The following is a 25,607-nucleotide window of genomic DNA, read 5'->3' on the forward strand; positions in this document are numbered from 1 at the left end:
AAACGCACACGAGACTCACAAGGTGCTCCGAAAACATCTCGTCATAAAACTGGCCGCAGCCAGTGAGGTAACACTTCCTTCTTCACAGGCAGGAAAGGGCAAGACCAGGGCATGTTTAGGAACAAGTTTAACTTTTCATGACAAACAGCGTAAACCCACCTGGCCCGAGTTTACACTGGCAGAAGCGATCCCGGATTTATTGTCAACATCAACACCAACAGGCGGGAGGGGAAACCCACGCACCCACCCACCCGCCCGCCGGCGGGGCCCTGCCGCGGCTGCCCGAGGGCCCGGCCCACCCCGCACCCAGCCCCGCGCAGCTCCCCTGCCCCCGCCGGACCCCTCGCTCGGGCGGCCGCGGACCCCACCGTACCGGCGGGCAGCGGGCACATGCCCGTCACCAGACAACAAAAGCGGAAGACGCGCAGCGGCCGCGGCGCGGGGGGGAAAGGAGGACAACGGGGGCGCAGGAAAGCAGCGAAGGCAGCAGGCAGAGATCCGCAAGGCACGCGAGCGGCCGGGCAGCGGGGGCAGGGGGCAGGCAGGCAGGCAGGCAGGGACCTCGCTCCCGGCTCACGCGTACGTACAGATCAGCACCGCACAGCTTTGTGCCAAGAGCCACAGGAGCCGCCGAGAAAAGCCAGGAGCAGGCGGAGCGGGGGGGAAAGGCTTCTCCCGGGGCGGCGGCGCGGAGCGCAGGCGAAGCGTCTCGTCGGACGAGGCTTTCCTCCCTCCGGCGGCGGCGGGCTTCACCGCCCCGGGAGGCAGGCGGAGCGCATCCCGCGCCGCCGCCCGCTGCCCGTCCCGGCCGCCGCGCCGGGGACGGCCGCTGGCGATCGGCGGGTCCACGCACACGCCGGCCGCCCCGCGGGACTCTGCCCTGTGGCGCTGCTGCTCCGGCTGCCGGTGGCGGGCGGCCGCTGGCCCGCAGCGAAGCATGGGGAGCTACTGCCCCGCCGCCCGCATCGCCCTGCCCGTACCACAGCCCAGCCCGCCCGGTGGGTGGGTATGTGCGCGCGTGTGTGGAGAGAGAGTCCTACAGACACATGCAAGAGAGAGATATATAGATATATGCACACGCACAGGTCTGTATGTGGCACCGCTCGCAGCCCCCGGCAGGCTATGGTCTCCCCTCACTCCTAGAAAGTGAGGCTGGTTCCCCGGCGGCAGCGGCCCCGCTCCTGCTCCCGCCCCCTCCCCGCGGAGCTCTGGCGGCCGCTCCTCTCCTCGGAACATGCCCACCCCCAGGCCAACACTCAGCGCCGCGCATGCGCCCCGGGAGGGGAGCGGGGGAGGGCAGGCGGCAACGCCGGGGAACCAAGCCCCCTTCTCAGAGGCGGGAGCCACCGCCTCGGAACAGCCAATCAGAAGAGGAAATTGCGTTTGCTTGACGTGCCCACCAGCAAGTGAGCGTGGAGCCGGGAAGGGGGCGGGGTCGTGGCTGGGAGAAAGCTTCGGAGATGGGGAGGGGGCGGGAAGGGGGGGGGGCTGGCAGGGTTGAGAGTGATAGGAGAACTGACCAGTGGTTGAGCTCGGGAGGGAGGGAGGTGGAGTTTCCGGTCCCGCCCTGCCAAGCTTGCCCGCCCGCTCTGCCTGGGGTGTGAGGGGGCAGCTTGAGGCCTCTCGGGGGTGAGGGGAGGTGGGTGGCACCGGCTGTGAGTGCGACCCTGCGGTTGTCCCTGGCTATAGGGTTCTCAGGGGCTGTAGCAAGGCGTCCCTCCTTCCTCTTGCTGGAGTTGTGGTGCCTCTGCCTGCTGTATCACTTGATGTGCGTTAACAGTCAATAGTCGTTCTTGCTGCCTTTTTGCGTGTGCTGCCTTTGCACTTCCCCTTCACGCTTTTAAGAGTTTGTTGCGGGGGGGGGGGGGAGCTGTGGCCACAAAGAACAGGAACTTCTTTTCCTTCCGTATGTCTGGTTTCTTTTCTTGTTTTTTGTAGAGGGGGGGAGGTTTGTTGTTAAGCAAGTGCTGAGATTTCCCACGTTGGACATGGGCTGGAGAGCCACGCGAAGCGGTGGGGGCTGGAAGGGGCTGAGGGAATATGCGAACACTTCTTGTTAAAAACGCCCCTTTATATATGTTTATTTTGATATAAGTACTTTCTGTGGGGATGTGGTAAATACACCGCAACTGACTAGTATGTTATGCTTTTATTTTTAGGACAAGCTTTCCTCTCAAATTTGTATGCTACCTGCGAGTGCTGGAGAGGAAAGAGTGCGGCATAGGGTACAGGGCGTTTGACTTCAGATTCTTCTTTTGAAGATGTTCCAGGGAGTAATTACGCTTTGCAACTGTTAATCTTGTAATTAATTACCATACAAAGAAACAAAAATACAACACATAAAAACTTTGAGGCTGTTTTCTGAAGACAATTGTATTTAGAGGAGTGGTTTTAAGTTTTGTTTTTCTGAATATCAGCAAGTGTGTTTTCCATAGTAGTTTCCTTTGTAAAGATTTTTTTAAAAAGGGTTTGCCCTTCTTCTTGATTTCTTCTTATTTTGTCTGATTTTTGGCTTTTAATAAAATAGGAGTCAGGAAAAACAGTAAAAAAACTTTCAGACTGTTTCAGTGTTTCTTTTATTTATATTGTCATTTACAGGTATCTTTAGCGCAGGTATCCTCCTGTTGATTTAAAATGCATCAAGTTTCTTCTCTGGGCACACATACAACAATAAAACCGTATCAATAATGTCTTCCTCAAAGATCCTTGTTCCTCTATAGCTTTAAAAGATGAATTGGCAGGTACTTTCCTTAACTAGCTTGGAAGCTTCTCATTTCACTATAGGCTCTGTGAATTATTCTCTTCCTTGTGTTGTTTTAAATGCTGGTTTAACACTCTTCTCTGGCAGCTCTCCCTATCCTTTTTTGGTTTGGAGCTCAGCTTGCATAAGCTTAGGTTGGTAGTGACTGCTCTCTCTTTTGCTATCTCTTATTTGATTGTAGGTAAAGCAGAGGATCTGACATTTTTTTCTGAACGTGTTAAATCTTTTGGTTCTTTTTCTCGATTGTTTTGTTTTCATTGTTGTTATGTCATTCTCTTCATATTCCACACGCTGCCAAGAGCTGTGATCTGTGAGTTGAGCTTGGTAGCTGTCTGGGGCTGAGTCATGTTGTCTTGCAGTTCATCTGAGTGCAGAGCCAGCAGGAGCGAGCGAGCAGCTTGGTTCCCTGCATCCCTGTGTATCTGCGTTGCATTACTAAGACAATAGCCAGCTCTATGGGGAAAATGAGTGGTTTTCAAACAGCCTTTTTTATTGCCTATGCTGTACAGTAAGTACAGATATTCTGGGAATTACAGGCCTCAGAGGGTCTTGTGAATGTATGTTGGAAGCAAGCCAGCTGGGAGAAGCAAGCAAAAGAGATACCTATGGATTCGGTATTGAGGGTGTTAAAGATGGGTCAAGTTTTGCGTGCTGTGAAAGGACTAGAAGATGCAGCATTGCTTTTGTGGTTTCAAGCATGCAGAGTGAAAGGACTGTTTGATAGATGACAGCTGAGAGGTAAGGCTGAGAGAGGAGGAGCAAACAGCTGCCATGTGTTTGAAGTTCAAGGCATGTGCTTGTTAGCAGAGAACCTAAGAACTTATCTTGGTCACTGGATCTGTGGGGGTGTGCAAGGATAGAAGGCCATTGAAAGGGTGGTGGCTGAAGACACTGGCCACCTGGAATATTTTGATGCAGGCCAGCAGCAGTATGTTAATGTAGTGTCCGGAGGGACGTGTGAGAGGGTATTCCTGCTGCCTAACTTCAGGCTCTCTAACAGCATAAATTAAGAAGTTAGTCTGCTATGTGTAGGGCCATTGAGAGACCACAAGATGATTCAGAGCAGAAACCTAAGTCAGATACTCTGATTCTCTGTGGGAAACAACATATTTCTGCTTGGGCTATATGCAAAGTGCATAGGTAAGTTTGACGTCTAACTAAGGCCCCCAAGTTATCGACGCACAATAAAAGTGCCTTCACAGATCTCTCTTACTCATAAGCTCTCTGACTAAATATTTATTTTACTTGTTATTATACTAAAGAACACGACGGTTTGGATCTGCTACTCATAAGTATTTTAATCACTGTATAAAAACACTACAGAATGGAAATGAGATAAATCTGAGGTGACAAATCTTCAGCGTTCCATGAGACTGATCCTCAACCTAGGTAAGGTACTAACCAGTCATGTAATGATGTCTGGATGACTGCTGTGAGGATTTGGCAAAATTCTGTAATGAAAATGATGAAGGTGGCTGTGAGTCAGGATGTGATATAGAAATCAGAAAGCACAAAAGAAGCCTTGTTTTGACCTCTTAAATCCCTTTGTAAGGTAAGGATTTCAGATCTGAGCATTTTACTGAAAGGCAAAATCATGTGACTTCTTGAAAAGCCCAGCTGCTTGGTAGACAGGGAAAAAAGAGAGATTAAAATTAAACTAGCAGTTACATTTATCCATTGCAGTATTTTCCTCTCTGTTAACTGGTTTTGTTGATTTTGTTGGGGTTTTTTTTTTTTGCTTTGCTGATGACTCTCGTTGGTCTGGAGTTTAGACTTGTTAGACAGCCTTGTGAATGAAACTTTATGTTGCTGCTCTTGAATGAATTCCATCAAAGAGCCATTGACAGTACTTGGAAACAAGAGAGATGTTTTGTTTTGGTTTTCTTTGTCCACCAGCTATTAAAATATTATTGATTTTTCTGCAGTCAGTCAATGTATGTGGTTTGGAAGCTGTTTTCATTTGTGTGGGTTTTTTGCCATGTTTCAAGTGACTTTGTGCCCAAATATGCTGAAACATAGGAACAATGAAAAGGTCAGATGTCAGTTTTATTTATAGCCACGTAAATAAGATAAGGTATTTCCCTCATGTATGGTATAATTTTTTTAAAGGTTAATACAGTATACAATATGCTGAGTTAAGCGATGTGGTAGCAATGCTTATAAAAGCTTAAGTCAGCTATTTCAAAAGTTGAATGTGAAGTGACTTCTTGCTAATTGTAACGCAATACCCTGGCTGTCCTAGCATCCTTAAACTTGCAGAGTAATCTCTTGGTGTTTTGACTGAATATGTACAACTATTTTAACAACAGATACCTTTAAGTTCCAGGACTATTTGCTCAATACATTTTCATTAGCCCAGTCTAGAAATGTACAATGTCTTATGTGTACCCCCCAAGTATCCGGTTATTACGTACTCACCTGTAATAGCTGTTAAGAATATTAAAGTGGAGCAAATGGAAAATCCTTTCATATTATTATTTTACAGTGCCCTCAAGTATGCTAGGCTCTTCAGATCTACAAAAAGAAATTACGCCATTTATCTATGATTTTGGGGGCTGTTAAGCTGCAAGCCACTCCTGTAAGTAACTTTTAAAGTAGCTTGCAACATATTTACCTGTTTTATCATAGCAAACTCAGAGACAGAAAGCAAAACCACTCCCCTGTGGCACTCAGAATTCTCTTACTGATAATTTAAGTTGGTGTAATAATAGGTGCTTTTCCTGCCTTAGTGGGTAATTAATTAGAAAAAAAATAGTGGTAACAATGGCAGTTTGTTGTTAGATTAGTATCCAGTTAATTCGGCTACTTTATCTGCCTAGGTTATATTTTTCATGGTTATTGAGTCCTCAAGCCTACTTTTTTTTTTTTAAATTTTGTTACTGGTTTCTAGAAATGAAAAAATATTATTTTCATACATGAAATATGAATAATGTAACAATTTAACCCACTTTGCTGTTGAACTACTGTATTAAAAAAAAAAAAGACTGCTTTTCAAATTTTCTGTGCACTGTAGAAATCTGTCATTGCTCCAGCAGACTGTTGCAGTACAACTGATGATAATACAGCGTTCCTGCATTAGTTCTCTCTGCTGAGGATTTAAATCCTCTTTTTATCCTTGATTTGGAAAGACAAGCTAAATTTGGCTCCGTCTGTACCTGTAAATAAAATGGGCCAGGCACCGTTCTCGGGCCCCGAGGCCAGGCAGCATGGCACAACGGGGCTGGTCACTGCCATTCTTACTAAAATTGCACCACCACCCCCTCACGCCCCCACACCCAAAATACCTGCATCCAGGGAGTGATCCCTGACCTGTGCTAACCCTGAACCTCCCTGGGATTTGTTTGGGAAAACACCAGCTGACATGAGCCAAAACTACTAGGGAGTATCCTCACAATTTAACACCACAGATTGTCACGTGCCTAGGTCATCGTGACTGTGTGCAGATATAGTTGGAGTGTGTGTGCACATAAATAGCCACACATGTGCGCACACACACACACTGTAATACAGGGGCTTTCATCTCTGTTAATTTTGGTTGGACTTCAAATAATGAACTCCTTCAAGGGCACATTGGAAGTACACTGGCAAGAATTTTACTGACTGAGGCTCTCAGCCTTACGTTTTCAAATCTTTAATTTGCAATAGGAGGAAATCAACTTAAGTATAATATTGTTTCCCATGCAAAATATAGCAGAACAATTTACTTGACTATGAACAATTAGAAAATACATTATCTGTTTGCAGAATGAGTATGAAAAGTAATTGTGGGGCCAGGCCTGTGTTTCTCTATACACCTCGCTAATGAGTTCGTTTGCTGTAAACTAGACAGCCCACTTCAAAACACATCTCCGCCTTAATATATTGCATTAAAAAAGCGTGTCAGCTTAATTTTAAAACAACCTAACCCTCAGGGAGCAATTTTACTTGAGTTCTTCTGTTTCTTTTCTGTTATTAATTGCATCCATCTGCCAGAGCAGGTGCAAAGGCTTTAACTAAGTTCTGTCATTTTAGCACTACCTCTTGAATTTACCCCATCTGCACAACAGCATAAAAATAATCAATGTCAATATCTTCTATATCTTCTTTTTTTTTTTTTTTTCCTCCTGCTGAGTGCCGTGATCTTAGGTCTTCCTGATCTCAATCTGATAAAACAATAGCAGCAATATTTAACTCCAACATCCTATTTAATATCCTGCCCACATACAACTAGGATTTCTTTTTTGACTTGAGAATTAGGAGCTTTAATTCTTTTCCATTCAAATATGTCTGCTTTCACCAGAATTTCTAAGATTTTCAAACTGTGGTAAGTGGTTGTAAAATATGCACCTAGGGACTTTCCATTGCCATCTTTTTCTGGAGTAGAAGTTGTACTTTGACAGGAAACAAGCCTGCGTCTATTGAATGCAGTTTAGTGTAGTAAAGACTTCCTCTGTGCTTCTGCAAGTGGAAATAACCTCAATTATTGGAGATTTGAACTGTATTACCACCAGCTTTAATTGAAATATTCGAATGAGATGCTGTCATATAGACTTTCTTGCAGCAAACAGCAGTGTTTTCAGTTTAGTAAGATATTGTCTTATAGCTAAACAGGGAAATCATGACTTAAGCATTATGATTTATTTGCTTAAACAACTACTTCTGTGCTACTCATTATTGTAGCTTCTAATGTTTTGTCCGTCCTTCTAAAAGAAGACACTTTTTGTGCTATAATCTGCTTGACTCCTTGACTGTGAGTTTGTGGTATATCTTGTGTTTCCTGTATGCTTCAAGTTCTACCAATATTTTGTTTGTGAGCAAAGGCAGGAACCTTTTGTCTTTGGTGTAGTAAACACATTGGATTTTTTTCCTGCTTACTTACCTTCATTTAAAATAAGTTATTTTTTTCCAAACTGAAACTAAACCATATGTTTTGTAAGGCAAGCCACTGTTTTAATAGAGCTGAGTAACTTTTGACATTTTCTGTGGGTCATTTGCAAGCACAAACTGAATGCATTTGATATTTGTCATTATTTGCTGAATGCTTCAGAGAGTTCAGTTATTGTCAGACTGAGTTTACAAGTTTTTTTGCATCAGTTGCTCATTCTATATAATGCATTTGGTGATTGTGTATTTCTACTTCAGTAGAAGACTACTTTTTTTTTTTAGAGGAAAATGAAAAATAGTGAATCAGACTTCTGGGAAGAGGAATAAGTGATTTTTGCCTTTCTGAAATGTTCATTTTAATGCATTAAGCAGTCATGTTTTGAACAACAGTGAATACTACATCAAAATGTGTTTTTTCATTATTCTATTAATTCTGTTATATGGGAGAGTATAATGCTTGTTTCCATTAAGTTAGAGATTAAGGTTGTTGTGTCAAATGAAATATAAAGAGGTTAAAGTAAAACTGCTAATGAAGTGAAGCTTGAGTTAACCTTTTTTGCTGAATTTCTGTCATTTTCCTGTCGACTTTTCAATGTATCCAGTTCTACATGGGTGCCCCCGTTGTCTAAGCAGTCAGAAAGTGTCCAGCAGAACATTGTCACCCTTGTATCAAACAGTCCAAAAGTGGCTTTAATTGCTGAGAATGTGATTTTATTTGGGGGGTTTTGTTGTTTGTTTGTTTTTCTGCAGGTCTGTTTCCCAGTATTTTTATTTTGTTGTTACCAGTAACTTGCTGGTAATTGCAAAACCAGCTATACTGGCTTATAAACCTGTTGTGTTGATATTTTCCTCTCTCCTTTCTGTTATTCTTGGGGTTTTTTGAAGTATCTGATATTTTACAACTTTTCTTTAAGCAGTGTAGCAGTATAGGGCATAACCAAAAATGTCTTCTGTATTTCAGTTCTTCTCAAATTTTTACTTCATCAGAGCTGAAGATGAACAAGTAATCAAAGACAGTTTCTCCACCTAGCCAGCAGTTATCTGTGCTCAATGACAGTTCCTCAAAGGCTTTATCCTGCTTTCACACATATTAGCCAGACTGTGTCCCAGTGCTCACTTTTTAAGGAATAAAGTATTCATGATTAAAGCCTTGTCTCTCTGAACAGCTGTATAATTTTGGCACCAGGTACATTACATAGTTGGTACTCAGTAAAGAGTCTGTCACTCCCAGTGACTATTTCTCTTCAGTTTTTCTAGGTAGATATGTGAACAGCAGGTCGAGGGAGGTGATCCTGCCCCTCTACTCCACTCTGGTGAGACCCCACCTGGAGTACTGCGTCCAGCTCTGGGGGCCCCAGTACAGGAGAGACATGGAGCTGTTGGAGCGAGTCCAGAGGAGGGCCACAAAGCTGATCAGAGGGCTGGAGCACCTCTCCTGTGAGGACAGGCTGAGAGAGTTGGGGTTGTTCAGCCTGGAAAAGAGAAGGCTCCGGGGAGACCTAATTGTGGCTTCCCAGTACCTGAAGGGGCCTACAGGAAAGCTGGTGAGGGACTGTTTATGAGGGAGTGCAGTGACAGGACAAGGGGTAATGGGTTTAAGCTGAAGGAGGTTCGATTTAGATTAGATGTTAGAAAGAAATTCTTTACAGTGAGGGTGGTGAGGCACTGGAACAGGTTGCCCAGAGAGGTTGTGGATGCCCCCTCCCTGGAAGTGTTCAAGGCCAGGTTGGATGGGGCTTTGGGCAACGTTGTCTAGTGGAGGGTGTCCCTGCCCATGGCAGGGGAGTTGGAACTACATGTTCTTTAAGGTCCCTTCCAACCCAAACCATTCTATGATTCTATGACTTCTGTCAATATGCTTTTGGATTATTCTCTCTAACCGAAGTCTATAACTGATGAATGGCCACATGCTGGGAGACAGCTCAGTTGCTCTGGGGACTCGTAAGACTGCACCGGGGGGATTGGGTCAATACACACAGAGCCTCAGCAAGACTCTCCCCACGCTGTTCATGTGGATGTGATGTATTTGTTCCTCAGCTGTCTGGCTTCACTGTCTAGTACAGGGGAAGACTGTGTAGCTTCCAGTCCATATGTTGGAAGAATTGATTGAAGCTTGTCTTAGGACTTCAAAAAGAGAATTTTTAAAGGCATCTTCTGAAGGGGATGAGTACTTTAAAATAGAAAAATGAATATACTCAGAGAGCTTTCTCCATTCAGTGACATACAGGAGCTAAGTGCAGTAATTTTGCCCTCTGTTTGTACAACGCGTGGGAATTCTTACTGCCTTTCTTCTTCATAACCCTGTGGTCAGCTAAAGCGGTGTAATGGCAGGAGTAACTCACTTGGTACACCCTGAATAAAGGCACATTCTGCCACTCTTAAATTCAATGAGACCTTACTCCCAAAGCTTTTCATCCCAATTTCATAACCTAGCACAGACTCACGGCATTATAAAGTCCACAGAGTTACCTTGGCCTAGTTCAGCCGAGTGTCTGTTCCTGTACATCTGCCATATCTCCTGCCTATGCAGAATATCTATTTTAACTTACTGGCACTGGGATTATAGGTTGTTGTGACTTTTATGGAAACCAGGCAGATCTGCGCTTTTAGAAAGCAGAGCACGGTAGATACTGGTGTGTGTGTGTGACAGAGTGCTTTCCAGTTCAAATATTTAAAAAATGTGAAACAGTTTGTAAAGGGAAAGAAATTATAACTTACATCCCTTTTTTTCCTTTGGCCAATGCTGAAAATATTCTCTTGTGAACTTGCTTCCCTTGACTCATTGGCTTTCTATATTTTTTCCTTCCACTTGACTAAATTATGCCAGTTGGATTTTATATCTATCAGACGTGATTACTGAGCAGTGAAGCCTATGAAGAGTGTAGTCGGTCGAGCCAAAAAGCAGAAATATAGCACGTAAACTACTCTGAAATCTCCTTAGGATAAATGGGGAAAATTTGCAGAATTTATCATGGATGAATGCTAAATAAATGAAGTTGTGGAAGGGTACTTGGAATAAGACAATTTGGACAGTAAGTAAAACCTTTTAAAAATCTTCAAGGAATGCAGTGATTACATAAACCCTCATGGAAAATGTGTTCAATTCCAGGTCCTCTTGTGCTACTGCGTAAAGGTAGAACTAGCAGAAGGCTGTAGTATCTTCACATGCAATTGTACCAGTGATCTCCGGAGGAGGAAGAAAGGAATCAAAGAAGAGGCAAAATAATCATAGAGAGCAGTCAGAGCAAAGATGCTGTAAGCAATTAGTTTAGATTGAAATCTGTTTAAAAATACAGACTTGTGGCTCTAGTTAAATGGCTTGGTTTCACTGACATCATACAAATATCACCGATTTTCTTCAAACAAAGTACTCCCAAGTGCTCATAGTTTTTCATGAGTTGAGGGGCCCCTTCCTCAGCCAGACTAAATGAGTAGAGTTGTCTTCAAACAAATGGAATAGTATTTACACTGAGTACCTGTTCCTTATAATGGTGTGAATGGTTTCCTAGAGCTGAGCATTGTGCTGACAGCAGCAATGGTGCGAAAGCAAAATGTTGTGGAAGACTCCATATGGTTAAATCAAATGTGTTTGTTTACCATGTTTTCCAGAGTTTCTGAACTCTTCCTGGTAGGTACCACAGCTAAAACTGTATTTACTAAGATGATACTTTACCAAGATATTTATTTTTATAAGAAAGAAATGCGAGATCTTCTTTGCTGTTTATGTGAATAACACTTGCTCTGTTCCCAAGCACTTGCATAGCTTATCTGTCAGTCAGTTCATAGTTCAGCTTCTTTTTAAAAGATAGCGTGCACTGATGCTCACTCAAGCTTTCTGCATTTTCACTTTGACCGGCTTATCTGCTTGGCATTAGAGAAGTCATAGTTTGTTTTGAAAGAATGCTTGTTTGCTGAAATAGTGAAACTTGAGTGAATACTGGAGCAATGCCTGGGAAGTGAGTTTTGAGCTCAAAAAAAATAATATTCTTTGTGAATATTTGAAAGTAACTCCGTCATCCACTGAGTAGAACAGAAAAAATGTCATGAGACTTTCTTAATTTGGCCTGCCAGCTAGAATTTCAAATATTAAAATACTCTTTATAAGCTGCTTGTGAATAAGGAGTAGGATAAGAATTAGTCAGAACTTTGGCAATAATTTAGAGTGTAATAAATTTGCTGCAGTTGCAGCTCTTCTACGAAGTAGTGTACCCACAAATGTAGTTGTTATGTAAAGCTTTGTTCGGATCTTGCTTGCGCAATTTTATTGTATTTTAGTGGAGTTTTAATATCGTCTTGGTAATAATGATGTCATATTAGCCAAAAGAAACAGTAGAAAAATGCAAGACTATTCAGTGAAGTTACTACAGGCTCATAGGAGTATGAATAGCATTAGGTAGATTTGGTTTTCACTTAGCTGATGTTATTTTGAGAATGGCAAGCTTTCAGAATCAGCAGGAAAAGCATTGGCACTAATTATGACTAATATTGAACTGTATTGCATGAAGTATTTAAGCACTGTGTAGTCTGAGATGTTAAATTTTACATGTTCTCAAAGCTTTTCTTTCTTTTTTTTTTTTTTTTTTTAAATGATGGTCTTACAATGTAATGGTAGTATGGTACTTTTAAATATATACTGAGCCTTTTTCAGGAGAGATGTAAAATTAGAGTGAATTGACATCAGCGGGACTGTCTTGGTTTAAACCAAAATATAGAATGTGGCTCTCCAGATCAGCTGAATTTTTACTGTGGCTTTTCAGGAGTGGTTAGCAGTATAAATGTAAAAATCTGTGTTTGCAAAATATGTGTGACTTCTATAGGAAATTCTTTGCTGTTTGGGGTGTCTTTCTATATGTGTGTGAGGACTAGAAAAAACAAACTTAGGCAACTTCCAAAATGTTATTCACACAGGCAGAACTTTATCCCGAGGAAAGTGGACATGTTTAGTTTCAGAGTTTCTTCTGTAGATGAGCTTGCTTAAATGCAACTTTAAATCTTGACTGTTTGGTTGCAGTTCTCAAAGGACTTTTTTTTTTTTAAAAAGTGGACAGCGGGGGTTGCCTAAAACTAAAACTGGCTCAATTACTTTGAGTTTTTTCTCTTTTTGCGTTAAAACTTACCCATACAGCCAAATGAGTCAGTTTCATCTTCTCCACATACGTGGTGTGATGGAAAGAAATGGTCTTTTGAAATAGCCATGACAGTCACAGTTATTGCAAAAGGGTGAATGGGGGAGGAAAATGAAATAAATTAATTGGGAAAAAGTCTAGGCCAATTATGACTAGTAATGTGATAACTTACAGTAAAGAGAAAATGACTTAAACCATAACATGAAAGCCGTGTGTTTAGAAAAACTCACAGTGACAATGCCCTACATTCTGTCCTTGCTCTACATTATACTTGCATGATGACTGGGAGAACGCAAGTCCATGAATTCACTATTAAAATTAAATTTAAAAAAACTCTTATCAGACTTAACATCGAATCGTTGAAACCTTTTGAAATGCTGAGATGAGTAAACCTGTTTCACAAATATACAAATCATGTAAGAATGGAAATCATCACTATGCAGAGTTTTACATTTTGTTTTTAAGGAGAGGAGGTTTACTTGTATCCTGAGGGTGCTGTATTCCTATATTTGCCCACTCTTCTTCATAATGACTTCACTGGTTACAGGATCATACTTAGTTTTTACACAAATCAGAAAATACCTTCTTCAGTCAAAGTGGCATCCAATTTTCCCATATGCTTTTAAACTGCACAGTTAACTAAGATCTTGAGCCTCTGTCAAATTCCCACCAGCATTGTTAGTTTGTCTTGCACATTATTGTAAGTAAAACCTGTTTTATATTACTATGCAAGGGGCAAGGGGAAAATAATTGCCTATCAAAGAGAACTTTTTAAAAATAATGGCTGTTCTTACTGTTTATTTTGAGAAAAAAATCTGTTAGACACACCAATAAAGAATTAAACTGTTCTTCAATAAAATTCTAAATTCACTTTGAAGTATTAGAAAAAGGCATAGAAGGAAGGTCTGCCCTTTGTTTCTGTCCCTGTTTGTTCTTTTTTTTTTTTTTTTTCTTTTATGTCCTCTTCTTCTCGGCTCCCCAGAGACCTTTGCTTACAGTGTGATAGTGATATTGTGTGTATCACAAAAAAGCAAATGCAGTGGTTCAGTTGTAATCTTAGCTCCTGCTGCCCACATAGATTCATCAACTCTCTTCCCTTAACCTTGCATATTGGTAACTGGGAAGCTTGGAAGGACAAATAAGATAGAAAAGAAAGTTAGGTACCATACTGAACTTCTATTATTCCTTGTCTTTCAAAGGTGACAAAAAAAACAGATTAGAGAGTTGAAATGGTCCCTGCCAGGTTCCTACTGATATTTCCTGGAGAATTGTTCTGGGTAAGAACTTACTACTTCTCTCTCTTGTTGTCTTCCCACCTAGGCTCCCTAATCTCCCGTGGCAGTCTCTGGCAGAAGTGCCGAGCTCCCTGTTTGCTGAGGTAGGTTATGAAGTGATACACCAGCTGAATAGGAGATACTGTATGGATATTGCTGAATAGGAAGCAAGAGGCTCAACTATGACGAAGGGCCTCTCTGTGGATGGGCTTGGCCCTGTGTCTTCACAGGGCTTTGGATTCCACAGTAGTATGTCTAACGGAAAAAGAAGAATAAACAGGAGAACTGAGCTCACTCTTCTACAGAGCATTCATCCGGAGCACCTTTCTTGGGTTTAGCACTGCTGCGGGCTTGTGGCCGCTGGAATGCGTGCTAGTAGTGGGCCAACAAGCAATGGTGGTCAGGCATGGTGTGGGAGCTTCACTATGGAAAAACTTACCATCTCTGATTATTTCAGATCCGTTTGGTATTGGACAACTGGCTATTCAGGGCAACTCAGATGGAAATCTAATCTGCAAAAGATATTTACTGTCACATCCTGGGAACCTTCTCAATGCCCAATGCTTACTGCTTTCCTTTTGTGTGTAGTCAGAGTTTCCAAAATACATGGGTCTCTTAAGCGGGCATTTACTTCTAGTCTCTGTTTCCTAGTGCCAATGCAAATGCTTCAACTTCAGAGGCACTGAAAGCCCTCTCTCACCTTTGTGGAAGATACTTTCATACCATTGAGAGTGCAAAGCTGAGGTGTTGCATCATACAGAAGTATCTGGAACCATAAAAGTCTGCTAGAGTGGATAATAGAGCATGGCCGCTGTGGATTGTGATGAGATGGTTCCTTGTTATTGTGTGAGACTGGATGTACCGCTTTCTTTCTGGGCTATGAGCCCATTTACTAGGCACTTTGGCATTGGAAAGAAATGCTATAAACGTGAATGCAAACTGTCACAGCAAAATATCTGTTGGAGTCCAGAAAATGGAGTTAGAAACTAATTACCTTCACATTGAAGGCAAGGCCAATTGAAATTCATACAATGTAACCATATTAACATGTGTGGTTATTAATAGAAATGGATAATACAGTTGTGCTATTTCTAAGCTGTTTTCAAACAGGTCTGTCTCCATTTCTTGGCTGCATGACTTTGAAAGAGCTTGTTTGTTGCCTGAGCTGGGGTTCTTGTCTTCTGTATTCTTACTTGCTGCTGTCACTGGACAGTTTGGTTGTAACCCTGTGACTTTTTGAAAAACAGTAACAAAAAAGGGCTCTCGCACCAGCTTGTGTCTGCAGTTCTGCCTTGTGTCCCCCTCCAAGGCCAGCACAGCCTTGTCCATTGAGAAATGCTCCAGGGAACTGTTCCTCTAAAACTCTTTGCAATCCTCCGCCAGCGTGAGTTCAGTATTTCCTGGAACAAAGCTTCTTTGCTCATTTCAAAATTCATCAGTTTATTTTACGGGTGATGAATCTTTGAATGGACCATAGCTGATAACAAAACTGTAGAAAGCCCGGATATTTACTGTCCTATAGCTCATCTGCTGTCTTTCTGTTGCTATACTTTTGAAAAACATTAGCGCCTTCTATTCACTTAGCTGTGACAAAGTTCACTTCTGAGAGCGCCTTTTCTGCCTTTTCTCTGGGCTGCCGAGAGGTTTCCTAAGTTACCGTCCTCAGCCCTGCTGCCCGGTAACGGAGGCAGGTGCGTAGGCGGCCAGCTTCTGTGCGGAGGGAAGCAGCCCCTGGGTTGGTAGCTGCGTGGGTGTGCTTTCAGCGGGGTGCCCCTGGAAGGCATTCGTGGGAGACGTTATCCCTGACAGGAGTCGGCACCAAATACAGGCAGATGGTGGGGAATGAGGGAGATGCTCGGTTTCGTTGTTTAGCAGCATTCTCTCCGCCAGTTGATGCGGGAATAGAACACAAGACGGTCCTGAGAGAGCGGCTTTTTCTTGCAGTATGTATACCAAACTGAACTGCTATCTTGATTTCAATTATCTTTTTTATGACACACATAAATAAGGATAAAGGGCACTGCCAAATCAGGAATTCTGCAGTGCTTGTTCCAGAGCTGTAAACGTTGTGAAATGCTTTGGGACACTTACCTCATGAAATCTCAACTTCAGTAAAAGCTGAATACAGGAACTAGCCAACATCCACTTTTTCAGTTGTTTTTACTCTCTTTATTTGCTCCTTCAAATATTGCATATTGGATACAATCTGTTTAACTTTTAACCTACATGAGACATGCTAGAGTTTAAACTGCTCAACTTGTTTAACAGGAGGGCAAGAGAAGAGAAGGAATGAGTGTGAACAGCAGACCGGGCATGAAGACAACAAACTTAGCTGACTTCTGGAATTGCAGCTGGAATGTTGTGGAATTTGATACAGATGGAAAATAGAAGTTGAAAAGCGTAAAATTTCCAGTGTGGGTGCCATTGTGAGTAGGCTCTGTGGGTGGAGAATGGTGCTAAATGCCAGGCAGGCAAGTAGAACTGAGTGTCTCTATCCAACTCGTAACAGACTAGTAATGGAAAAAAAAAAAAGTAGTTTAAATGTCCCAATGCAGCTGTTTTGTAATAAATCACTAATAGTTACTGGTAAAGCTCAGCTCATCAGCATTTGCTGATTTCTTGTCCATAGAGTTCTTTTCCACAGTATGATTTTAATGATATCCTTATTTAATATCTTACTGTAAGTAGTCAGATGGTTCATGTGGCTCTGAAATCTTTTTTTGGTGAGACTATATGACATATAGCAGGTCAAAAGTGGATTTGAGTAGTCTGGTATCATAGTGTTAACTATACTAGTGTTACTGGACATCTCTGCTCCTGCTTTGTTCTCACATCCTCAGTTCAAGTTCTGATCCTTTGTTTTGGCATCAGGCCCAGTTCCAGGAGCAGGTCTTTTCATTTGCTCCAGATGTATTTCCTGTGTGTTCATGTGACTCTCCTTTAAAAAAAAAAAAAAAAAAGCATTCAGCAAACAATTCATAATTAAAAAAATAAAAAGGTGGCTTTCCCTTTAGGAAACAGTTCCAGTAACTTTTAAGACGTAGTTCCATACCTTGTGAGTGCATGACAATACTTAGGCTGTCTGATACGTTATCATATGGAGGAAAAGGGGAAGGTCAAAGTTAGTAACTATCAAGCAGAATAAGTATTGAGAGTGTTCTTGGCTACTTGTCAAAGGTAGATCCCAAATCACCTGAAAGACTCTGATATTCAGGATGGACTCATGCCCCTTTGATGGCAGAAATCCTTTGTAATGAATGGCCCAAAACTTTTCTTCCCTCATGTGAGACTTTAGAAGAAGCTGTAAAAGCTGTTTAATATTTATATGTATAATAGTTCTGGACCAAATTTGAACTAAGTGGAGGTCATTAGTAACAAGAAAGTATTCCTTAATTTTTCAGAAGGATCCGACTATTAAAATGCAGAGCATCTCTATTGTAATGCGAACAATTCAACTCTGTGTGTGTGCGTAGGGAAGGGGTATAACGGTTGTAATCACTTGGCTTTTATTGTTCTAGGAGCACCTTTTTGTTAGTCCCCATCTTCTGAGAGGAAGGTGTAGTTCTCATAATCCTGTCCTCTACAAAAGACTACAAGAATCCCTCACAATAATATTTAAAAATGCGCTTTCAGTTACAGCCAGAAATAAGGCTGTGCTATAAGTATTGCATACCAGAAGTAGAAATGACTCAATTCAATGAGCTTCTCAAATTTATAGGTGGTTCCCTTCAGAGAGAACTGACAGTGCAATGCATGTGGTAATTATCTCTGTGAAAGAAGCACACATGCTCTTGTGATTGAAATTTAGAATTTAAGAGCAATGTTGGGTGAGAGGCAATCATTGAGAAGTCATTTGAGATGCAAAAGCAGTGAAAACGGGATGGGTCTGTATGCAACCAGAAGCTATAACCATGGGTTGTTGTTCATATATAGTATTAACATCAAGTTTTCCTTCCACTGAATTTTAAATGGTAAATATAGGGCTTGGAGGAGGGAGGTTGGCTGTTCTTTTATCCTACACATTTGTAAAGTATTTGGCATGCAGTCTTGGTGCTTCCAAGTCTTCCCGCTGCAGCTGGGGGAGGGACATCATAATGCTGATGTCTGTTCATGACTGGCTGTGTGTTGAAATTATAGCCCAAGCAAAGGGAAATGCATAATTTTACTACCTCTCCCAGCTGTCGTCACAAGAAACACTGACTCAGACACACCTGTGAGTCAGAATTCCTCTTGTTTCCTTCCTGCTGCCTGGTAGTAGTAATTTGCCTCTTATTTCAACTGTAACCTTTACTGCTCTTCTCAACCTCTGCATTGTCTCACTTAATCTGAATGGGCAGCAGAAGTGAAATTAAGCTGTCTCTTACTGTCCTCTTCCAACCCATCTATTCTGAAAAGAGGGCGAACAGTCAGAAAAGTACTCTGTTCCTCTGTGCTTGAGCACAAAATTTGGGTAGACAGTAAAGAATTATAAAGGGACTTCTCTTTTTCTCTGAACTGGTAAGTAATCAAGTCATAAGCTACATCAACAGGAACTGGACTGAAGAAAATCAAAGGTCATGATGTTTCTTAAACGCAGTGGAGATTCTTACATAAGCTGCTTCTCTGAGGGATAGCCATGTGGTTTATTTAAATTAGTTTTCTGTCCTCTTGTTTTGCAAGCAGTTGTGCTGTCGACTGAGCCTCCGTTGCTGCATTACACTTTTACTTTCCGGAAAATAATTCACTATTGATTTTTAACCTCCTCTTAAAAGTACCTACTCTTTCAGCTTGCTTGGTTTTTTTTTTTGGTTTGTTTTTTCTACACACACACACCCCCCCCCCCCCCCCGCCCCAAATGTGATCCATTTATTTCAGTGCTTTACTTTTTGGTTGTCTGCCTTGGTTCCTCTGAAGGGTCTGATAGAAGTGCTGAATTACCTATTTTGTCAAGACATTTCAAGCTGGATGTCTGAAATAAGAGGTAATTTAAGAAGAAAAATTACATCTTTGCATTGATAATTGTAATGGTAGAATACCTACTTAAACATGCAAACAATCTCTAACAAGTGAAAAAAGAAATACCCCACCTTACAATATATTTAGACATCAGTAAGAAATGAAATCAGTTAACAACAGGAGAAACAAATGGTCTGTGGTTAATTCGATCACTTCCTTTGCTACAAAAAAGCAATCATCTAGTTTTAGATGGCTTATTCAAATGTGACGGGGACAGCCCCTAAGCAACAGTAGCAGGAACATCCACCGCTAATCATTTTCCTTTGCCAGTTTTTATTCCAGTCCTGCAATTGTTCTGCTCACAAAAAGGAAATATGACAAAGATGGTTTTGTTTGAACAGTGACAGTCAGACTAAATGTTCAAAAGTACAGCTGCTGAAACTGCTTAGAGATTTAAATTTTAAATAAAAAATATAATAAAATTTAACATCTGTAACATAAGTAACAAACCTAATGCAGAAGTTGTCTTTGCTTTCCTTTTATTACGCACAACCTACTTCAAGCTGGGGAATACTGGAGCAAGAAATAAGGGTGTTAAAACGCAAAGCGCCTTTGGCTTTATGAGGACAGTGGCACAGAAGCAGAGAATCCCATGCAAGTTTTGGTTCCTTAAAATTCAGCATGGTTTGGGTTCTAAGCTATAGACAGAAATTTAAAATTGAGATGGAACCAGAGCTAAAAGAGGATCTGATTTTGAGTCAGATTAAGAGCAAAAAGCTTAAAAAAAATAAAAAAATCATTATCATCTAACCAAAAATCTAGTAATGACAGTCTAAGAGCTTGGCCCTGGTAGATCTGAAACAGCTCTGATCCTGTTTCAGTACCAAGTCTGAATTTGGCTGTTGTTCAAAATACAGATTAAGAGAGTACATCCATGGCAGATTTTTCATTTTAAACAGTTTATTCATTATTTGATAAGCAGAGTCATTGTTTTCCCTTCACCCCACATCCCAGTGCTTTCACACCGTATGGCCATTTCATTATGCATTAACTTTTTGCACAGAAAAACATCCTGTTTAAATTTGCAAAGTCAGTATGTGGAACTGCTCCTTCCCTTTCTAAAGAGTTGGAGTATCTCTGCAAGCATTTAGTAATAAAACCAGCAACCATTTTTCTTTGTAAACACTTAACTCTCAGAAGTTTGTTGAAAAGTTTGGCATTGCTTGGCAAACAATCCTTTGGGTTGTTCTGCTAGGTTGAGAGGCGGTCTGCCTGGATTTGGTTTTCATTCAGGACTTCTCACCTTCAAAGGTTTGTCTTCTTGCTAGATTCTTTGCTTCCTCGGCATCATCATTAGCGTGCAAGAAATTTCGCAGTAAGTAAATGCAACCCGCTCACCAATGACCCACGCTGAAGAGGCTCAAGAGAAATAGGCCAAAGCTACCAAGTTCTCAAGGTAAAAAGACCAAAAGAGTTAGCCGTTAGGAATCCCAGAGCAGAAGTAGCTTCTGTAATGCAACACGATGTCTACGTGTATAGAGCTCTGTCAGTGGGTACGTGTCACATCTGTATGACATTTAATGAAAGCTTTCAAAGAAGCAGCCTCTTAATCTGATTACTAACAAAAGATCGGCGCTTTTGCTAATGGTAACGGGCTTGTCAGTGTATTATCTTTGCGCTGCGGCAAGAAAAATGCATTGGTCAGTAGTCTTTGTTCTAGATACATATAATTTGCTGTCTTTCCATCTTGGGACAGAATTTTGATCTCTATTTCATTTAAGTTCTCTACCTGATATTTCTATATTCACCTCTCAGGATGTGAGACCTGATTTTGTTGGGTTGTTTTTGGTTTGAGGTTTTTTGGGGGTGTGTATGCATTTTTTGTGACTTTGCTTTGGATGGTGCTGGCCATCCTGCAGTTATCTTCTGTGATGAAAGCGGGCATTTGCAACCAAGAAGCTGCTAGCGTTTGCAAAAAATCTTTTCTTAAGCACCTAGTCTTGCATGTAGTTCAAAGTGTTTTGGTTTGGGTTTTTTTGCTATAAGCCATAAAAATCTCCTAGGACAGCTACACAAAAAGTGTGAAACAGAACTAAACTCGGGAAGAAACAGAGTAGTCATTACATTCTTTTTATCTTGGGGGGTTTTTTCCTTCTCATTTAAACTATGCTGCATTTACTTTAAAGACTAACATACTGAATCTCCAAGTGTAGGTGGAAATATTGAAGGCAACTGACATGAAGTGTCACTAGTAACAAATAATTATCATCTATAAACTCTTCCAAAGAGCTCGTTCTGTCAGATGAGTAACGAGTTTGCAAGAATTGTGACAAGCGCAGCGTAAACCATGAACGTGGTTCAGTTAAAAGGAGGTACATTATATTACAGAATACATTTTACTTGGGTATTCATAAATATATTAATTGAAACAGATTATATTCCTTTAGCAAGCCATTTGTAATAGTTTATTTTCTGTGGTGGTGGTGTTTGTGTTATTAACAGACTGTCTCTACACCTGAGCTCATATCCTCTGTTAAACTGAGTAAGATCCTGCAGTTTCTCCATGAATTGGGCCACCAAGTATTTGGGTCAAACAGCTGCCTGCTAGAAAATGTTTCATCATGGATGCGTCATTTTCAGGATAGGTATATACAACTTATCAAGCAAATACTTAGAAGCTTTTTGCATTTTTATTCCATTTGGAAATCTAAGAGTCAGCGAAAGTGAATGACTCGTGATCTTGAACAATAGAAAGTGGCAATAGTCATACACTGGAAGTAAGTGTAGCTCGTATTTTAAAATGTATAGAAATTATATGTAGTATTTTGCGGACTCTGAAAAACTTAAAATCTCTGACAGCTATGGAAATCTTATGGTTTCTTTAACCACATACATGCTCTCTACCCCTAATAAAGATGGTAGTCATTGTACATTCATATTCTAAAGAATTTCATCAGTCTCTGGCAGTGTGGCTTCATGAAGATCTTGACTCAGATTTTTGAAAGGCGCCTCTGGTTAGCTTTCAAGAGTGACTTAAACTTTTGGGGTTACAAGTTCCCTTTACAAATAGGAGTTAGGAGCCCCTATTGAGTCCTTTCTGTTAGGTTATTTATAGGAACTCATGAGTGGGTGTTACAAGCTAATGTTATAAAACAATTTTATATGATATACTCCAACTGTGTGCATAAGCCTAGGCTGGGCCACTTACATGCAGGTAATCTTCAATGTGTTTGCAGGAAATAAAAAAAAAAACCAAACAAACTGGGAACGTGGTGAAAATAGCTGTAGCTCTTTGCTAGATAGTTCCTGTTAAAGATTTATATGTCAATGTGATTTACAGTGAAGTGAGTGTTGCCAGTCTCTCCTGGTCATCCTGTAGAGCAAAGCATGTCTGACTGGGAGGTGAGTGAAGGAACTTGCAGCTGTTGCCACCAAACCCGATCCAACCGCAGCATTGCAACAGGCGTTTCGATTGCTGAAGTCCTTGCTCCTTTCAAGGAGCATTTACTGCTCCGGTGTCACCGTAAGCATAATGGGACCTGGAAAACATAACTGATCCTTTTCCAATAAAAATATCTCTTTGTCTCTTCTTTGGGAATGCTGTAAGGAAGCACAGTGTGTATAAAAGGACTTCCTTCCAGATGTAAGCAGGAAGAGAAGTACATGTTTGTATACAAGGGTAGAATTAACTGCAAACCTTCCTTGCCTTCCCCCCCCCTCCTCTCCCCACTTTGTTTTTTTTTAATTCTATAGCTGGCACCAGAATGACAGCAGGAGAGAACTCATGTTTCCTACTTTTTGTTTTAATGTATTATAATTTTTAATGCTGCTGACAGACTTGGATGCTGAAACGCAACCTCTGGTTATTCACAGAGCAGATATACCAGACAGCTGCAGTTGCATTTTCTTGAGACTGTCCCACATGTGAGACTTCTCCCCGATCTTTGGGGACCACTTACTTGGGAAAGTGGAGGACTTGCTGTCAGAATTTATTCAATACTTGGACTCTTTTCTAAGGTTATGCAAAATGTCATGGCAGCATTGTCATAGCAACCACCACTCACGTGAAACCAAACACTAACCACCACTTTTACATACAGCAGTTTTTTCTTTCAAACATGTACAGACTGGAGCTAGTGACCTGCGGGTAGAAATGCTTTGTATGCCAGTATTGATGTGCTTAGCTAAAAGCTAATTTTATTAGAATGTAATTGGTGGTGGCAGTGTAGGGAGGTAATTTCATGCTTAATTTTGAAAGTTAGGTCAGGTGCCTATTTCTCTCAAGTGAAGGCTGGGGGGGGGGGGAGTTGAGTTTAGTTTTCTGAATTGTAACAAAGTCGTCAAAAGTAGATTAATCCTCCTAACTATGTGCACTGCACAAGCCTCTAGTGTTTGTGAGTGAAGAGACATCGTGAGGTAGTCCCTGCGTACCTACCTATCAGCGCTTTAACTCCTTTGCAATCAGGAAACATGCAGTCCTTTTGGCCGTACGCTCGTGAGCACTGGGAGACGTTTAAACATTTGTATAGATATTGACATATTTTTATACACTTTTGGCTGTATTACTCCGCTTCTTTTTAAGTGCAGGATCTTAGAATCTGATCCTAAATAGATAATGAAGTGCTATATATGCTTATGATACTATGTGAACATTTATTTAATAAAAGAATGTAATTGAACAAATGTGACCAGTATTTATGGTTTTAAGAGCTCCTGGAGAATAATGGGTGAAGACAGGAGAAATTAAGGGTTTACAGTAATCCTGTTCGCTCTTGGGTCCTTTCATTATAATCCATACTAGTGTATTATAAGCAACCCTGTATCTATTCCAGGGCTTAATGATTCATTCTGAACATATAAAATAAAACTCCTATTTATGTAGACAGCTGCGTAATTTCTGAAACTTTTAAGGGTTTGGAATTGTCCTGCAGCGGTGGTTAATTCCCATGTGGTGCATATTTCTAGCCCTTTTTTGTGAATGACTGTGTTTTGGTTCCTCCTTAACATTTACAGGAACAGGAAGCAACAATGCTATTACTACTCTGGGCTTGCGTTTTTGGTTGTTTTTTTTCCCAGACAGAGCTCCTAGCCATGAGAGCGAGTACGTCACTTGGCAATTTAAAAACCTTTACCTTCTTGAAAAAGAAGTTACTTGCAGCGCCGTATAAGGGCATGAGTTCATTCTTCCTCAGCAACAAGTTTTTGCTAGTACACACTCTTATTTCTATCTCCTGGAACATTCAAGTTTAACAACTTTATACTTTTTCCACAGCACTTCTGTGTTCAGAGAGAAATTTTCAGATTAGGTGCGGCCTAATTTACGGAGCGAACTGCATCTGTAACAGAATAAGAAGACAAACGGCAGGAGTGTTTTGTCACCGCCTCTGTAAAACAAAGCAGTCAAGCTTGGTTGGAGTCTCAAAGGTTGGTTTCTAAGCTGTGTTAGGTTTTAATTACTGAAGGAACCTCGTGATTTACATTGTTGCTTGTCTATGAATAGTAATATTTACTATACTAAAACTGTGTAGATGCATTTTATGTTAGACTGCCACTTCAATTCTAATTCAGTGTTTACAGTTTTTCAAGTTTTACTTTATTTAAAAAGTATACTTCAACCAGTATCAATAATAAAAATGCCTTTATAATTAAAGTTTTCCATCTGAATTACTTCCATCAGTGCAATAAAAAGAATAGATAAAGGTTCTGATTACTTAAATGTCATTCCAGGCTATAATACAGTAGCTGTTTAGCAACAGCCCAGCAACTGTATTTCATTTTAGGGAGGTTCTGAAGTCTTTCCTTCTCTCTCTCCACCCTTGCAATATTTCTTCTTTGGCCTAAACTCAAAGGATTTAAACAATTATATTAAAAAAAAAAATAATAAAAAATCCTGCTGAATCTTCCTTTGCCAGACAGTGACTCCATAGTTCTGGTTTTCCCTGTTCAAGAATCTGAGTAAGGACCATATCATACTGTCCACTGCAAGGAACACAAGGAATTGGTAGAAACCCTGGCTATTAATTTGTGTGGAAAGAGGAAGGAAATAGCAACCTATGAAGCATTCTTCCTTACCTCGTAGAAGTTGTCTTATACCACGCTTTCTCTGGGTAGGGAATCCCGTCTGATTTTGGAAAAAAAGTAGATTCCTGCCTGCTACACAAGGAACAGCATTGCCAGCTCTCTTAATTTTAGTACGTGTTATGTAATGCCTGACAAATGTAATGGCATTCTATGATGGGGTTACAGCATTGGTGGACAAGGGAAGAGCAACAGATGTCATCTTTCTGGATTGTGCAAAGCATTTGACACTCTCCTTGTCTCTAAATTGGAGAGATAGGGATTCGATGGATGGACCACTCAGAGGATAAGGAATTGGCTGGATGGTCGCACTCAAAGAGTTGTGATCAACAGCTCAATGTCCAAGTGGAGATCAGTGACAAGTGGCGTTCCTCAGGGGTTGGTATTGGGACCGGCACTGTTCAACATCTTTGTTGGCAACATGGACAGTGGGATCAAGTGCACCCTCAGCAAGTTTGCTGATGTCACCAAGCTGTGTGGTGTGGTCGACATGCTGGAGGGAAGGGATGCCATCCAGAGGGACCTTGACAGGCTGGAGAGGTGGGCCAGTGCGAACCGCATGAAGTTCAA

At 41.2% G+C, this 25,607-nt stretch overlaps 1 protein-coding gene across 4 annotated transcripts in view; it reads right to left on the minus strand.

Moving 5' to 3' along the window:
* The window catches only part of CBLB (Cbl proto-oncogene B), a 132,193-nt gene extending 130,914 nt beyond the window's left edge, over positions 1-1,279 (minus strand). The window contains exon 1 of one of the 4 annotated variants that reach the window (XM_054838999.1): positions 1,084-1,279. In XM_054838999.1, coding sequence (XP_054694974.1) covers positions 1,084-1,236 — 153 coding nt within the window. In that variant the 5' untranslated portion in view covers positions 1,237-1,279. The other 3 variants (XM_054838988.1, XM_054839008.1, XM_054839018.1) reach the window with 3 other exon arrangements.
* Between the last annotated feature and the right edge of the window lie 24,328 nt (positions 1,280-25,607).

The sequence above is a fragment of the Grus americana genome, chromosome 1, assembly GCF_028858705.1.
Source record: "Grus americana isolate bGruAme1 chromosome 1, bGruAme1.mat, whole genome shotgun sequence".
NCBI classification, from domain to species: Eukaryota; Metazoa; Chordata; class Aves; order Gruiformes; family Gruidae; genus Grus; species Grus americana.